At 37.7% G+C, this 16,594-nt stretch overlaps 1 protein-coding gene across 4 annotated transcripts in view; it reads left to right on the forward strand.

Moving 5' to 3' along the window:
* LOC124161496 (cGMP-dependent protein kinase, isozyme 1) overlaps positions 1–16,594 on the forward strand; it is a 494,161-nt gene that overhangs the window by 266,379 nt on the left and 211,188 nt on the right. The window contains exon 1 of one of the 4 annotated variants that reach the window (XM_046537828.1): positions 14,536–14,930. The exons of the other annotated variants lie outside the window; for them this stretch is intronic. Coding sequence (XP_046393784.1) covers positions 14,877–14,930 — 54 coding nt within the window. The 5' untranslated portion in view covers positions 14,536–14,876. Of the gene's footprint in view, positions 1–14,535; positions 14,931–16,594 lie in introns of those variants that run through there. 4 annotated transcript variants of the gene reach the window in all.

The following is a 16,594-nucleotide window of genomic DNA, read 5'->3' on the forward strand; positions in this document are numbered from 1 at the left end:
ATTGTACTCATGCATTATTCAAGAATCATCTAATCACGCCGCGAGGCAGAGGCTAGCCCAGCTACAGGAAACGGCTTCCCTTTTCTGACCCTGTGAGTCGCGTTCACAGGGCGTGGACCGATGTGCCAGTTTGCGTGATTTCCTGCGCAGTTACCGAATGCCTCACTCTTCCTCGACCAAGTAAATGGTGGATGGGTTGCTATGGCAAAGCATTGGTTCTAACATTTGAACTTTCATAAGGAGTCATTAGGACCGTTATTATTACCACGCGCCCCATATGTTCAATTTTTTGTATGATAGATTTCAATGACCAATTAATGTTCATGATTATACAGAATCAGTTCCAGAAAAGTAGTTTTTGATATGAAACAGAGTTGAGAGTTGATTACGAGAGGCGTTTAGGGGATGGGAGAACAAGTATCACCTAATTTGTTTCTGCAAGAAACAGTGTAAAAATATGATCTTACTAATCTTAAATAAATGTAATTTAATTTTTTTATAAGTCCAATCCGATAAAACTTAAAGTAACGTGTTTTCACTGAAAGTACGCATTTTAAACGAGCTCGCGTGAGATTTGAGGGAGGGGGTCGAGGCAAACCTCACGATATCGTACCAAAGGGGGCAGGGGGGTCAAAATCGCCAAAATCACCTCACGTAATTAATATACGCCCCCTTTCGTTGAAAAAAAGTTTACTCTGCAAGAGTAAAGTTTTCCCGGTTACAAATCCCCAGGTCCCCTTTGAGCCCTTAAAAGATAAAAGAGGCGCCAAAAACGAGTAAGATGGCCCTCATAAATAACTTAATAAATACTCGAACAAAATTACTGTTTTTGAGTCATTAAAATCACGTTTTCAATGTCAAAAATCTCAAAATGTTCCGGGGGAGGGACTACCGGATGTTTTCTATGCGCCCAGAGGGGCCCTGAAATCTCCTCTAAAAAATCCCCAATTTGAAAATCCTACCTACGCTACTGCCATGAGGTGATGCTGGAATACATTTTCGAGTAAAGGATAATTATTGAGTAAGGAAGCGAAGTAGAGTAGGAATTACGGTTAGTATGAAGTAAAATATGTCTGGAATAAGATAACAAATAAATAAATGCGGGAAGCCCAGGTGAATAATATAGATAACGCTCTATGTTAACATACCTTGCTCAATTAAATGCCTTTAATCATTGATTTAACTTGGATCAATTAGTCAATCATGTTATACCTTAGCCGAATTGTCGAGTAAAAACAGCATCCAGTCTAAATCAAAGTTAAAACTGATAAAGGCGAGATGTAGCACATTTGGTGAAAAAGAAGATGCTCCGTGAAAAATGTATTTATCTGCGGTATAGTTTTGAATATTTTATTGCGCACGCGTGCACATTTCTATGCACAGTAGTGTATGTAGACGGAGCGACGCTAGCGGGTTCCAATCAAATTACCTTCCCTTAACCCTCAGTCGCTGGATATTTTCTTTTTCTCCCTCCTAGCAGTATCACTCGACACCGGAATTCGCCACTCTATTCGGGAAAAATTGGGCCACACGTGCACTGGCGTTCGTCCGTTGTTTCTTTTTAATACCTCCCATCCTTTTATTTTCGCGTTAAGAGATGCGCCTGTTACTGTTCTACAACGTAGTGAGTGGACTTTGGTATCAAGATCAACTGTTATCTGGGGTGTATTTCTACTGCTGTTTTTGTACGGTATTTTTATGGTGGATATTTATTGTCTCATGTCATTAAAGTGTTCTACCGATTAAGGTAGGTTTCCGCAGAGTACCTAAGAAGCATTCTGGCAGCCTATCCTTGCTTCATATAAATCCCTCTTCAATTCACGATAAGGTCTACTCTATTTCATTCTAATTAAAAATCATATTCTCTTCCTTCCTCACCCTCGTTTACCTAACATTCTACCCTCAAACACCGTTTTCAAAATCCCCTCCGAGCTAAGCAGTCGTTTCAGTCATGATTTCTGTCTCATCCGTATCTCATCTAGAAGCTGCTTCTCCTCACCAACCATATCCAGCACTTCGTCGTCCCTCCTCCTCTCCGTCCATTTCACCTTCTCCCTTCTTCGCCACACCCTCATTTCGACCGCCTCTAATCTTCTTTCGTCCTCCTTCCTAATTGTCCACGTTTCCGAATTCCAGATCAGACTGTTCATTAACGTTTTCTTTAAACTCTTACACAACCATTCTCACATAAATGCTTTCCTTTTTATGAACGCCTCATTTGGAAACGTAATTTCCTTTCTGATGTCCTTGTTGCTGTACCCTCATTTTCATTAATACTTAAAATCAAGTTCTCTTTGAGCGCAGAAACACATTTCAATGATACCATCATTTCTTTTGTTTGATTTTCTATAGAGTTAATTATGTACTATATCCTGAAAACTTCTATGTGATACCTTCGTTTTGTCACCTGTCGCAGAGGTAATACAGCATTTATATATCTAATTTTCTTTATCGGCCTCGGTGGCGGAGGGGATAAGTCCTCACCTACCATACCGAAGGTTGCGGGTTTGAGTCTCACCTGTTGCCCCTTCCAGGACATGGGTGTGTGTTAACGTCCGTTGTTGATTGTATAAAGCTCCCGATGCAAAGGCCTCATCATGCTGTTTTCGGGGGTAATTGAGATAAATTAAAAAAAAATAAACACTCGACCGACATGAGTTTCGGCAGCTCAGTGCCATTTTATAGTACAATTGATGTTAGATGATGTTCGCAGTTTTACCACCGTGTTTCATTATGGATTTTAAAAACTTCCTCAAAGTCACCCCTAGAAAGATTTCCTGTTTCACCTCCCACGTTGAGGATTTGATTTGGGGGTATCCAAAGGCGTCATCCGGGATTTGAACCCCGGTTCCTTTGGTCAGGGAGTGAGCGCTCTACCCAGTAAACTATCATGTTCTACTAATTATTGAAGAACTGGAAAAAATAGAGAAAATTCATAGCGTCGGTTTTAAACGAGTAATATGGTCACCAAAAGAGACAATACAATCGGTGGATAGGGAATTAAGCGATGATATGTCTTTATTAAGGGCGCAATTTTCGTTGGTGACCCTCTATACACGTTTCAACTCAATATTTCTATCTATGTTCCCCAGGAAGCCTATCACGAAAAGACTCTTGATTCCCGCTATGATGCTGGGACAAATATTTTGCGCACGAATGTTACAAAGGAGTCGGCCTCTAAATGTGTTGTCACCCATCGCGCTTTTAAAAGGGGTTTACAAAAGTCGCCACTCGCGTAGCTGACGAGCAAATCGACCAGAGTTTCACGGAGAAATAAGGAATAATTAGGGGTGTTAACTTAAATCTATATTGATGATGATATTATCTAGCAAATTTATAAATTTCAATGCTATTCCTCGCAATTACCAACATTATGTTAATGCAAAATATTGGCAAAAAGGGGATCGCATTGCACTCATCAAAATCATCATCATCTCATAAATCATCAGATTAAAATGCAACCGAAATGGCAACAGAAATCATCCTTCTTTTGGGTAGAATTGGGCCTCCTCTATGCAGTCCCCTTGAAAACACAATTTTTAATTTTTGTTCCTACTAGCAATCTGCTATTGAGCTACCCAGGGTTAAAATTTCGTGAAACAAATTTCCTCCACCCCTGTATATACGTGCTTTTTTCGTCGTAGGCGGCATAAGAATTGGGCCCCTTTCTATGCAGCCCCTTGATTATATTTCAGCGGCGCATCTAGCCTTGAATCGCACCATGAATGATCGAAGATTGGGCCGCCCTCCGTTCGTCGCTTGTTTATTTTATTCCCCTTCCCCCTCTCCGATACCACGCAACAAACAGCCAATCCGGTGCCTCTCCCTCTCTCTCCGGCTCCCGCCAATTTCCCCCGCGCTCCTCTCGTAATTACACGTGGCTGCGCGTGTCTCGACCCTTTTCGGCGGTAAAAAAAGAAACTCCCATGCCTTAGGAAATATTCCCGCCGCAGCATACCGCCAATTTTCGATCCCGTTATGACTCCCCTTGCGTCTGGGCTGCGCCGTGACATAATTCCTTCCATCCTTCCTTTTTCCCCGCCCTTCTCTCGAAAAAGCGAAACATCCCCCGAGGGGAAATTCAGCAGAGAGTGGAAACAGCGGCGGTGAGGAAAAGAAAATGGAGATTGGGAACGGGAAACAAAAGGGCTAAGGCCACGGATGTATATATATTTTTTTGAAGATCTCGGTCCATTGATACTGGCTGATATTCGAGCGGTAAAACAAGATATTTCACTTTCAAAATATTTCCATTCTCATTGTACCCTATCGGTTTGAAATTTAAATTTTTAATTCTATATTATTGGCAATAGCATTTGCAATTCCGCATTTTTATATTAACTTTTAGGCTTACCACGATTACGTTAGGGTAGAGACGATATTTTTTTTACACCTAGGATGCAAAAATTCATTTGTCAAAAAGTAATATATCTACATATTACTGTGAAAGCCACCTGTAGAGGTGTTTGGCAGGGAGTGAACTAGTACCAAAATTCACCAGAGAATTAAAATTTACTTCCACAAAAATGTTCCATGCAAGGGCGTACCCAGCGAGGGGCAGGAGGGGGCAGCTGACCCCCCTAGAAGCAAAAATCGCAAATGTTTTTAAGGAAAATAATATTTTTTCAAGCAAATAGTTTTAAAAACGAATTAAGAGCTGTTACGGTTTCCTTAAAATGTTGGTTTCATTCGCCTTTTCCATGCTTAAATCCTACCCACAACTTGAACAACCATGGCTTGCCCACCCCCTCCCCCTATTTTTGATCCTGGGTACGCCCTTGGCTCCATGCAACATGTGCACTACATATGACACGTAATATAATATTAATAATAATATAAGATACCTATGTCACAGCATAATAATTACCAATGGTAGACATACCACGCACACACTTACAGCTACATATGAAGTATTTATCAAAGTAATACCTGAAGTCAAAGAAATCTCTTTAAAAAAGTAGCAGCCAATCCTCTCAGTTGATATAAGTGAAAAAATAAATTATATGAGCCACTAATCCGTACGCTATGTAACTTCTAACTGCATTTTAGATAATGGATAGTCATGTGGTAAACCCAAAGTGTTTCATTAATCTTTAAAAACTATGGAATTAAATATTGTTATCGTATTTCCAAGAAAGGGTCTCGTTTCCCATAGGGAAATGGACACAATCCTTTGGTAGCATTTTGATTTGTAGAAAAAAATGTGGTTGAACTTTCAAAATATCATCCTCTGTTCTAGAAAACCTTTTCCCAATTTGTTTCACCACTACATAAACACGTGGATAAAATTGCTACTATTTCCCACCAGCAGTCATAACAAATTTCAGTTTATTTTTACTTTCGCGTTTATGAAGTCCTGGGATTTTCCTATTTAAGCGCACAATTACTGGCTGAGAGGATTTTGATACGAGTCAATCACTCATCATCGCGTGAGTGACATTGCCGGAGGGTTATATAATGTAGCAGTATAGTTACGATGAGCATCAAAAAGTGCCCTTTGCAGACAAGAGAAGATTCAACGACTTGTAATCCCTTTGAAAACGTGTTGAAAATATCCTATGCTTGAGAAAATATTTAGAAATTTTCTCATGTGAATGATATCCGATTGACGGTTGGGCGTTCGGTATTGCTCAATATCCGCGTCATGCATTATTTTGTATCAGAGGTCTATGTCTTTAAGCGCTAGATATTTTAACTGTTATTAAATATAATGCATAAATCGCTGAGTTTATTAAACTACGAATCAATTTCAATGTTAAGAAGACGGCTAATTGTTTTTTTTTTAGTTTGTTAGTTTGTACAGTCCTCTACTGTCTTCTTATCTCAAAGGCGCAGAATTGAATTCTTAGAATAGTGGACATTGGAAATTTGGCGGGATGCCTCGCATTACTAAGTGAAATTTAGTGGTTCTCGTTGTCGAGAACAGGAATAGTATTTTACCTGGTCGATTATCTAGAATATACGATTAATTTAAGATTATATATTGTCGTTTAAATATACTTGAGGATATCATCTATTCTTGTGCAATAATAATCGAAGCATTGATTGAGCTAGGAGCAAAATTAGTTTCATTGTTTTACATGCCTTTTCATCGCCCAAATATCAATGTTTTACGTTATTGTCCTTTACAGCAGCAAGCAAGACAGCCATACGACGTGTTGTGGGGCTGTGAAAAGAAAAGGAAAGTTTATTGACCGCGACGCTTAACATTATTCCGGATTCATTGCCATAGCACTCGTAACAGTGAGGTTTGGTAGATATTAACTTCTCCATTGCACATACATTTTTGGTCAATTGTGAGTCAAATTAGTTTTCTATTTCCTTCGTTTTAGCCTCTATTCGTCTTTTTCATTTGGGCTTAAGAAACCTTTTACGCAATGAAGACGGAAATCAAACCCATGGAACTGCTAATAATACTTAAACTATTTGAACATCAGTCACTATTAACATAATTACAATTTGTTTTATTTTCCATTTTTCTTAAGTTTAAAATTTTATCCACTGTCTATGAAAAGGAAGGAAATAATTTTTCAGTTAAATTTTAAATAATGGATGTGCACATTTTTTCATTCTTCTCTGTGTATGAAGTTATTGCCAGCAGAATGGGTTCATAATGCGCATGCCGGGCGCAGAGGACCAATGTTAAAAAATTTTCATACCTGAATAAAACAATTGAAGATTGGAACAGATTGCCTGCAGAGTTATTTGAGCCCTTTCCTAGTAATGTAAAAATATTTAAGAAAAAGCTGAAAAAGTATTTAATTTTTTAGAAATTTGAATTAAATTTTAAAATTTGTACAACTGTCTAGTTGATATGTGACTTTGTGGGGATGTTGTGTTTTTCTTTTTTGTATATACATGTTACCACCTGGCCAGTTGCCAAATTGTAACTTATGCAATAATAATAATAATAATTTCGAAGTTCTCCTCTGTTCTTTGCAATATCCCAGCCATGTATAAAATCTGTGAAGTTAATTCCAAATATAAGACAGTAATCCCTTAATCACGAATAATTAAATTATTTTGTACCAGGAAGATAAGCATTGCAAAAATCACGGAAAGCCAGTCAAGCTAGAAATGTATGTAAAAGCTTATGGGGTTAACCATTTCCATAAATAGGGGACAAGTCATTTTTATTTATTGGAAAACAGTTTTCTAATCTCCAAAGTCGGCTGTAAACTCACCTGAAAGGGTATTCCTATGGACGTAGTTAATAGTAAACAAATATATCGTACTGCCCAATAATATTATTGAACAGTTCACAACACATGTTTCAATTGTCTTACAATAATCATCAGATACTATGACTTTCTTACAAATAACTTACATATGTATTACTTTAATAACTTACAAATAATATAAAAAGGTTAATAACGAAAATAACTTTAAGTAAGTGAAAAAAGGTTTCACGCACCACATTTAAGAATAAATAATTGCATATGATCTTCTTAGCGATAAATTCGTAGGATTTATTTTGTAAATAAACTAAGAAAGATTCGTCAAACCAAATTAAAATTAATGACGGTCGTCACGGGGATAGTTAGCCGTAAACGATCAAATTTCAGCATTTTTATGAATGTTTTTCTAAATTCACCGTAAGTCACGAGGAAAACTAAAATTGATTGCTAAGATAAGAATGCGTATTTATTTTTTATTTTTTTCAATGGTGTATGGTTCAACTATATGCAATCATTATCACTAATTTGAATGTGCACATTAAAAAAGATCTGCAGGCATTAATAAGGAGTTTTACATGCATTTCTTATGGAAATGAGTCACAGTCCATTCCAGGGCCTCATTGGCCTTGCAGAATAATATTCTCACGGTTTAAGCCTTTCCTGAACTTCCACGAATAATTTAAAACCAAAATTAGCCAAATCGGTCCAGCAGTTCTCGAGTTTTAGCGAGACTAACGGACAGCAATTCATTTTTATTGTATGGAGAAAATAGATATCATGTTGTTCCATGAGATCTCTCTAAAGTTGACTTCATTTGGATGTAGATATTTCAAATTTTGTGGTTAATAAGAGTCGCTTTTTTTACAAAACGATGGAAAAATTTTCCTACCCTTTCAAAACTCATTTTAGCTGAAGCTGTCCGCACCGATGCTTAAAAAATTATCTTTCTTTTCTAATATGATAATGGGGGCCTCATTTGCATCCGCAAGAAATCTGCGGTAAAGGAGAGAGAAAAAAAGCTGTCGGAAGAAAAAAATTCCGCAATCTTTATGTAATAAGCACTTTTGGTTCTATGTGCCAAGGTTTCTCGCAATACCTCTAAGTCAAAACGTATATCTCGTATCGGAGCGCAGTGTCAAGGAGATCTTCTCGCTGAGTAATTGGATGGAGTGCGGTTGGTTGTTTTGTCTCGGTTCATTTAACTCGATGGTGGTCGGCCGAAGCGGGGAGGGAAGGTGGCTGGCTGGTTGACCCGCTCTCCAGACTTTCTATTCACAAACGAACGAAGAATATGTATTGCCTTGTGTATTATTGTCAAGGGGGAAATACCTCACGTTAATAGGACACCTGATTCCCACTCTACCGGTCTGATTTTCGTGACGTAAATTACTTTTATAAAATTTAGATTATTCTCTTGAATCGTTTAGCATATAGTATTGAGAAGATACTTTTGTCGATGTGAATGTATCTGGGATGTTAAAATTTTACTTCAGTACTTTCTCAGATGAATTTTTTTCCTGTAATAATAGGGACAAATATTAACTAAGGTCTTACATTATGTTTCCTGAAAATTTCAATATGATTCAATATGATATAACCTTTAAGGGAATAATTCCTCAAGATAAAATACTTATTACAACCTGTCCTCTATAAAAGAGGACTCATTACAGTGGTATATTTTGGCCTCTGTGTATGTGGAATATTTCAAATACAGACTTTTTAAATTTCTATGACAGAGATGTGTTTTCAATCAGCTCTAAAAGGGACGCAATTCCATGCACAAATTACCTTTACAGAAATCAGATTATTTGAGAGTGGAAACATCCTGGTAAAATAAGTTATATTAATTTCTCATGAATATAAGAAATGCAAATTCTTACTGAAATACCTTGTATATATATTTTTGGTTTAGTTACTTAGGCGTAGCTCTTTCAAACGGCGACATCAATGGCTTCGGAAGATGTTGTTTTATGAATAACAGTGGATAGACATTGAAAATCTCTCGGCTCATCCCAAAGCCACTTCAAGGACGAGTAACGGTCTGAGATTGGCAGATGTGAGTGAAAAGATACTGTCAGTCCCACTGGAGGATGGCGTCAATCGCTCTCGATTCCATCGGCGAAAGAATATTAGGTGTATCCCGTATCGATTCGTTATCACCTACGGTCGTGTTCATCGTCCGATCGTCCCCTGTCAAAATAGGTAGCTGATCCCAAAATAGTCGATCAAAGAGTTTTCGCCGATCATTCTTCTTGTTGTGAGGGATAAAGAAACTCATTCTCATCCATCCCATTGTGGCGTATCTCCCCTTTCCAGCAGAAGCACAGTGGCAGAAATGCCAAGAGAAATTGGCCCCAGGGGTTTTAGGGCTTTCAAATATCCTGCTCCTTTCATTGGTTACGTGTTTACACATTATGCTCGATAATGATAGTTGGCGTCTTGAGGAGTTTACAAAGCCTTAAAATACATTGTCTTTAAAATTTATTTAAATTGCAAAGTTTATCTCCCTTTCGGGATGACAAATTCATGAAACAGTTGGAAAATTTTTATGAGAATTACTTGGAAAATTTTTCTTACAGACTTAATGGACCACATAAAATTTTTTCCTTATCAAAAGTTTGAAATATTTGCATGGCTGTTCTCCAAACTATTGCATTTAAGCCAGATTAATTCCAATTGATTTGGAAACCGAGATTTAATCGAATTATAGATCTTTGAAATATAATCGAATATTTTTAATGGGAAATATATGGAAGAGTCAGGGAGTTTTTATATAAAAAATGTCGCGATTAATTTTTTGCTTAAAACGTAGGCTATCCTCATAAAATTTTCTAGGTGTATATAGCAGAACTTCTTGAGAATTTAATTTAGGTAATCTCAAATATTAAACCTTACGTATAAAAAAGCGTGAGGTAAATTTTTAAAATTTGAGAAGCAATTAAATGTTAGCAAGGTTCCAAATTATACACCTTAAACGTTCTTGGCAATAGTCACTAGTTTTAATCGAGTAATCCGTCGCCGAGAGATCCGAGAGATCGATCTTCTTATGTTCCGCAAACACCGACACCGGGTTTCTCTTCTCCATCCTTAACTTTCTCACGACCGAAAATGGCGTAAACTGTCGGTCACCTTGGAATACCATGCCGATAAAGCTTTTTTATGTTCCGAAAGGGGAGTAATTGCGGTATCACCGGCACAGCTAATGTTACATTCTCTTATCCACCAGCCGCCAAAACCGCTGTCCAGCTGTTTCTGGCATTACTGTGGCCGTGTCCGTGAATCAGATGAAAGTTTTTATGTCAGCAGCCAAAATAGATCACAACGTGCTGATAGTAGTTCAAGGGTATAACTTTTCTAACTCAGTATTTATAAATAAAAACATTGATCTGCCTCTAAAAATATCATGTTAGCGTGGGGAGCCTTTTTTTCTTCCAGCGCTGAAAACTTCCCCTAAATGCTTGCTAACAAATGGTGGATGATTGTCGATCAATTAGAAAAAGGACCTAGTGGATGAGATGAAATGACTTCAAGTAAGGCGGACGAGTCCGCCGCCTCCAAGGAAAAATTAATTACTTATTTAATCAAGCGATGCTATTTTGATTCAAAAACCCGTATTCATACACCCATGTCGGCCGAATTTATTATTAGCGTATATTATTACCCCTCAACTTTACAATCATTTTTGGTACGTTTTTATGGTCTTTTCAAATCGGTGAAAAACGTGAGAGTTTATATGCAATCCGTATATGCTCTGGCCAAAATTTTACAATATCTTTGGTTATTGGCGTATTTTTGCGGTTTATTTGTGTTGCTTAATTCTATTACCTACCTCAATCCAAATTCGATAATTGCTTCAAGTTTTTGTGCTAATAATAGGTTATTTGCCTATTACATATTTCGTTCGGCAATAATCCGCGCTCCAAATAGATGCTGTACAATGATGTAAGATGTAAGATGATGTTCCATGACATATTTCTTCAAAAAGGTATTTTAAGGCTGTAAGTACGAATGTGCGATTATAGATTATTTTAGATAGGCCTTCCATTCATCATTGCTTAAGGATAAGCGACTGTTTCATTCAAAAGACATTTTTCGATATGATGTTAAAAAAAAATCCATCACGTATGGTCGCTATAAAATAAGCAAAGAAAGGTTATGGAGGATCCTTTTTAAACATTTCTCTGTTTTTTGTAGCCGACCGTAGCTAATGCATGCCAGGTTTTGTTACCCGTTTCATTTTACTTGACTAGCAGAATCCATTTGTTCATTACTCAAGACGTAGTCCGGCGAAGAACCTTAGTTTTATTAATATCATAGAACATTTTTCTAAAAACTCTAAGAAGAGACGGGACAACTTAGTTGGCCACATAATTATACATGATGGCCTAATGAAAACAATCGCATACAATGACAAGTTGACGGAAAGAAGGGCAACCCCCCCCCCTCATGAATCACATAGGGCAGGGTATAAAGAATAAGTATAAAAGAAAAGAATTACGTCACTATGAAAAGGCTAGCGCATAGGAGAGAGGAATGGAGAGCTGCGTCAAACCGATCATAGTATTATTGACTTACGATGATAGTGACATGATTCTGAAGGCATAACGGATACAATGTTAGTTTTCTTACGAAATGTCATGTAAATCTTCGCCTTGATCAACTCTACTCGAATACATAAATACAAGTGTCGAAGTTACGAGTATTCAGATTTTCAAACGTAATTTCCACCAGATCCTATTTTCCGTGGCCATCTGTAGATGAAACTCTATCAGTACAGCGGATTTTGTAATATACATGAAAGTGACACGTACCTCGCTTCTCGGAAAAAAAATTCTGATCGAGGTAATCTAGACAGCTCCCTCCTGGAACAAACTCATTTGATAATGACTTGGCTGTAGGTCGCAGTTTCTTTTATTCCTGTGGTTTTTCGTCTCATTTTCGCCGGGATTTGGGTCAAAGTCAGTGGACGAGATTACATCGTCTGAATTGTCGGATAGCCTAGATTCTTGCCATAATTTATTTATTATGCTCCCGTTTTTATCTTTGATCACATGACGTGAACGTCTAGCTCCCAGAGCCTTAGGGGGGTGGAGAGTAAATATATGAATCAATGTATGCGTTGCCGTAATGTAGACGAAGACAAGAGTGTGGGCTTATTGCTCATCAATATACTGTTATGTATGCGTGGAAAACCCAAATGTGGAAATTGAGGACTTAATGCTAGAAAGAACGCGTGATCATGTATACTTATTCAGATACTCATTAAAAAAAGACAGTCATGTTTTCTCTGATCCAGTATTGTTTTCTGAACTAATGTATTTTCTGAGTGCCACGATGTTTATTTGTGTTACGTTCTATAATTGAGAGACTCGGGAACTTTTAATTGTTTTGATTTTATTTGCATTGAAATATCATTCATTCCTCGGTGATAATATTTGTAACCATGACTATAGTATGCACTTAATTTTTTCTCTGAAAGCCATCTATTATCGGCTATTTTAGTTTTTTACCTTACCCACGACACTGCTGAGGGCGCTAACACTTAATTCCTTCGTTTAACTAGAATTAAATTTGGTTTTCCCGTGATCTTATCTTAATTTTTCGGTACATCTTCTTCGTTATATAAATGAATTAAGTGAGGGAGTGTTTGTTCTTGTATTAATTCCTTATTTTCAGCCCCCGCTAATCAACAGCCTATTATTTATCACAACAATCTATACCATATTTAATTGATCGTGATTTAGATTTTACTGCTCCTATTATTATGAGTATTGCTAGCGGAAAGTGTAATTGAAATGTTTCATTGACAGTGGCATTAAAACCTCGTCTGCCATTCAAAGGTTGTGAATTTGAATCCATTACAAGTGGTTTCAGAGGCATTTGAAACCATTAAAAAGCCATAAAAACCACGAAGCCAATCCGAATCACTCGGCATTGATTCGTGGAAAAACACTAAATCTCATGCGAACGCTTGACAAGCATCATTTAGTAGAGGTTGACATCCTTGAAGATGTGTTCACACGCGATCACTTATTTAATCTCTGTTAACTACCAGTGAAAGAGCTTTTTTGGACCTACGTTTCAATTAGCCGCCTATTCCCTTAGCTATTGTTTAATGTGTGTAGCATTCTCCGTCGTCCGCTAGCTGGTGAATGAAGGAATTAATAATATAACCGTAAACTTCCCTGTATAGATTTACTTACGTCTCCAATTTGAAAAAGTTTTTTCTCACTATTTTCACCTATGATTTTTTTATGTCGGTTACGATTCAAAAAAAGTTGACAGGGCCCAACAATATAGGCAATAAAAAATTACAATAATGTGACTGCAGTTTTAAAAGAGTAATACGCTACCAGTTACGTCCTTCCGCAAAGGAGTAATGAGTCATCTTAACGCCACCAAGCCTACCAAATTCTCTCGGCATTAAATCGCGGAAAAACAATTAATGAAATGCGTCTATGGGAACACCATTCACAGGGAGAGACTTACTTGCACATGCGCTCCCACACGAGATTACTTTTTTTCCGCTTAAAGATGTCAGTAAGAGAGTTACGTTTACGGGCCTTTGTCTCAATAGGGTGGTTTCCTATTATTTTTTTATTGCCCAAATCGAAAGATTGCTACTCCTGGGGTACGCATTTCACGCTCTTAGATTTTTGAATGACGATATCTTTTTTTCGGAATAATATTTCCGTATTATTATTCTTTATACAGATTTTCCTATGCTGCTAATTTGAATAGTTTTCCTCAGTATTTTGTTTAAGTTTTTGAAATAGTTGCGATTCAGAAAATGTTTACGTTAACCTACTCTATATAACGCTACAAATTTTTGGAGATGGCTTATGTTTTAAAGGAGTTTTTTTCCAACAAAACAAAAACAAAATACAACTATTCAAGAGACTGTGAAGCTTCCTGCTAAGGCCTAATGGCATACCGAATTCTATCGCCAAGATTCGCGGGAAAGCGACAGCAGCGCTCGACCAAAAAAATAGGAGCGACTTCCTTACATGTGTGTGTTCCCGCGCGAATACTTATTTCTCCTTGTTAACTGTCAGTAATAGGGCGTTTTCGGGACCTCACTCCATTTCAATTGGCCGCCTCCTCTCTTGGCTATTGCGTAATGTGTTTATCTCCGTCGTCGTCGTCTGGCAAGCGAGTAGAAAGAAGGAATAATAGTGCCGCCGTTTTCTTCGATGAGATGGCGGGAAGGGAGAGGGGGAAGGGATTGACACGTTGAGGGGACGGAAGTGTGGTCTGGGGGGAGGGGGTTGGGAGGGTGGGGAATGATAGGGTGGAGTGGTGGGGGTAGGTCGATGCGTGTGTATGTTGTGGATACGTTCTTTCCAGTCCATCAAGTGCATTCCGTGAGCTCGGCCAAAGTCGTCGACGGAAGCGAAGTCAAATGGAATCGACATGAGAAGTCTCCGCGGCGAGGATTTGTCGTTTGCCGGAGGTCCTTGAGACATTATCCGGACGTGTGTGTGTGTGTGATACGACCGAAGTCGTTGAAGAATCTCATCTCGTATAATTCTCACCCTGTGGTGTCCTGTGTCCGACCTTTTTTTTTCTCATAAGTGCACACATTTTTTTTTCTTTCGAGCACGTGGAAATAGCTCGCAAACCTGTACTCAGTGAGTGAAGTGTTAGTAGTTTCATTACGGAAGTTCGTCGTCGCAACAGGTTGATCAGCCAATCAAAATGGATGCAAAACACAAACGAGTTTGGAGGATCAAACGCTTTCTTCGATGCGTCGTGAGTATATGATAGGCATTTCTCCGGTTTTTGCGCGAACGAATCGACGTAAATACTGTCCAACTGTAAGGAATTTACTTCGATAGTAAATAGAGAATTCGAGTCTTATTTTGTCTTCTTTCCATCATGTAATTTCATTGTGTTAAGGCATGTGTGCTTCTGTGCGGTGTGATTGTCTTAAGGAATGGTTTTTCATCCTGGGGACTTGGGTTATATCCATATAAAATTTACGAATTTAACCCAATCCCTCCGTAAGATATTGTGTATATGTTACCTCAAATAAAACTCTAGTTCCGTTTGATCGATATTCGTCTGTGATTTGAACTTTTTTTGCTTTTAACCTTCGTATGGGCACACTAACAAGAAACGTTTGATTTACCAGTCAATTCGTTCCAAATCAGCCCAAATGAATAAAATTATTAAGATAGGTAGACAATTAAAACCCAGAGTTAACCGGACATTAGGACCTAAATCTTGGACGTAATGGTACGAAGGTACGTCTCTAACTTCAAAAGTAGAATCTTAGTAAAAATGAAGAAGCAGTTGAGGAACGTCCACGACTTATGTAAAACTTTGTACTTCTTAAATATTTTATTACTGGGAAGATAATTGAACTGGATAATATCGATGCTTAATCGATGCCCTTCGAATATCCCTTTTAAGTATTTACCTGTATTTTTTAAAGCGCATGATGTTTTAATTACAGTCATTTAGTGATGTTACTTTTTGTTCATGTGTACTTCTTTGCACCATAAATGGTATTCCTCCGACCGTCCCTTTCCACATTTAATGTAATACGTTTGATGAAATATTTTCAAAGAGGTAACCGCCCATTTTTCATATTTCAATATTTTCACAATTCAATATTTAGGTAACCGCCCTGTGGTTTGCGTCCTTCCTAATTTAATTTAGCGTTCTTCTATTTTTATTTGGCTTAAAATGGCTACATTTCCTTGGGTTTTTAGTATTCCGTAAGAGAAAAATCAATCAGTCTTCTTGGAAAAATCAGCATCCCAAGTAAAATACAACAAAAACAAGTAAAATATTTTTGTAAAACATGCTTTAAAGTATTGATTTCTGGTCGTATTTCATGCGGTTTTTCAGCCATTCATGTTTTTATGAAGAATATTTAGAGTCGATTTTTCAAACTTCAGTCCCTAGATGTTTGCATGAGACTTATTTACGCGCATGTGATAATTCCGTCTTCCAGCCGGACTTTAATCCACTTTCACGAGCGATAACGACGATTTCCTAGCAAGAAAGAGATTAACTCGCAAATGGGGCTATCTTTCGTGGCAATTAACCGCAAGATTAGTTAATCTTAGAAACTTAAATCGTCAGACTAGTCTTGTTGTCCACTTCAGTGCCCTCGTGCAGAAATATGTCCTTTAATGGAATTGAACTGTAAGTGACCACTTACCAATTCGCGAGGAAAAGGAATGAAGGATATCGATTCGTATTATTTACCTTTTAAGGTCAAATAGTTCGCATCTCCTTGACCTGAAAATGATACAATTTATTTATCTCGAATTCCACCTCTCCTGCCTTAATGTTTTGCCGCTTTGAAATTGAATTGATGGAATAATTTTGAGAATGGCGTGACCCGGTCTAATCTTAATGCTGTTATCGTGCAAATCGTTCCTTTCATTCGAAGAAACAGGCAT

Source organism: Ischnura elegans, chromosome 6 (genome assembly GCF_921293095.1).
Source record: "Ischnura elegans chromosome 6, ioIscEleg1.1, whole genome shotgun sequence".
In the NCBI taxonomy this organism is placed as follows: domain Eukaryota; kingdom Metazoa; phylum Arthropoda; class Insecta; order Odonata; family Coenagrionidae; genus Ischnura; species Ischnura elegans.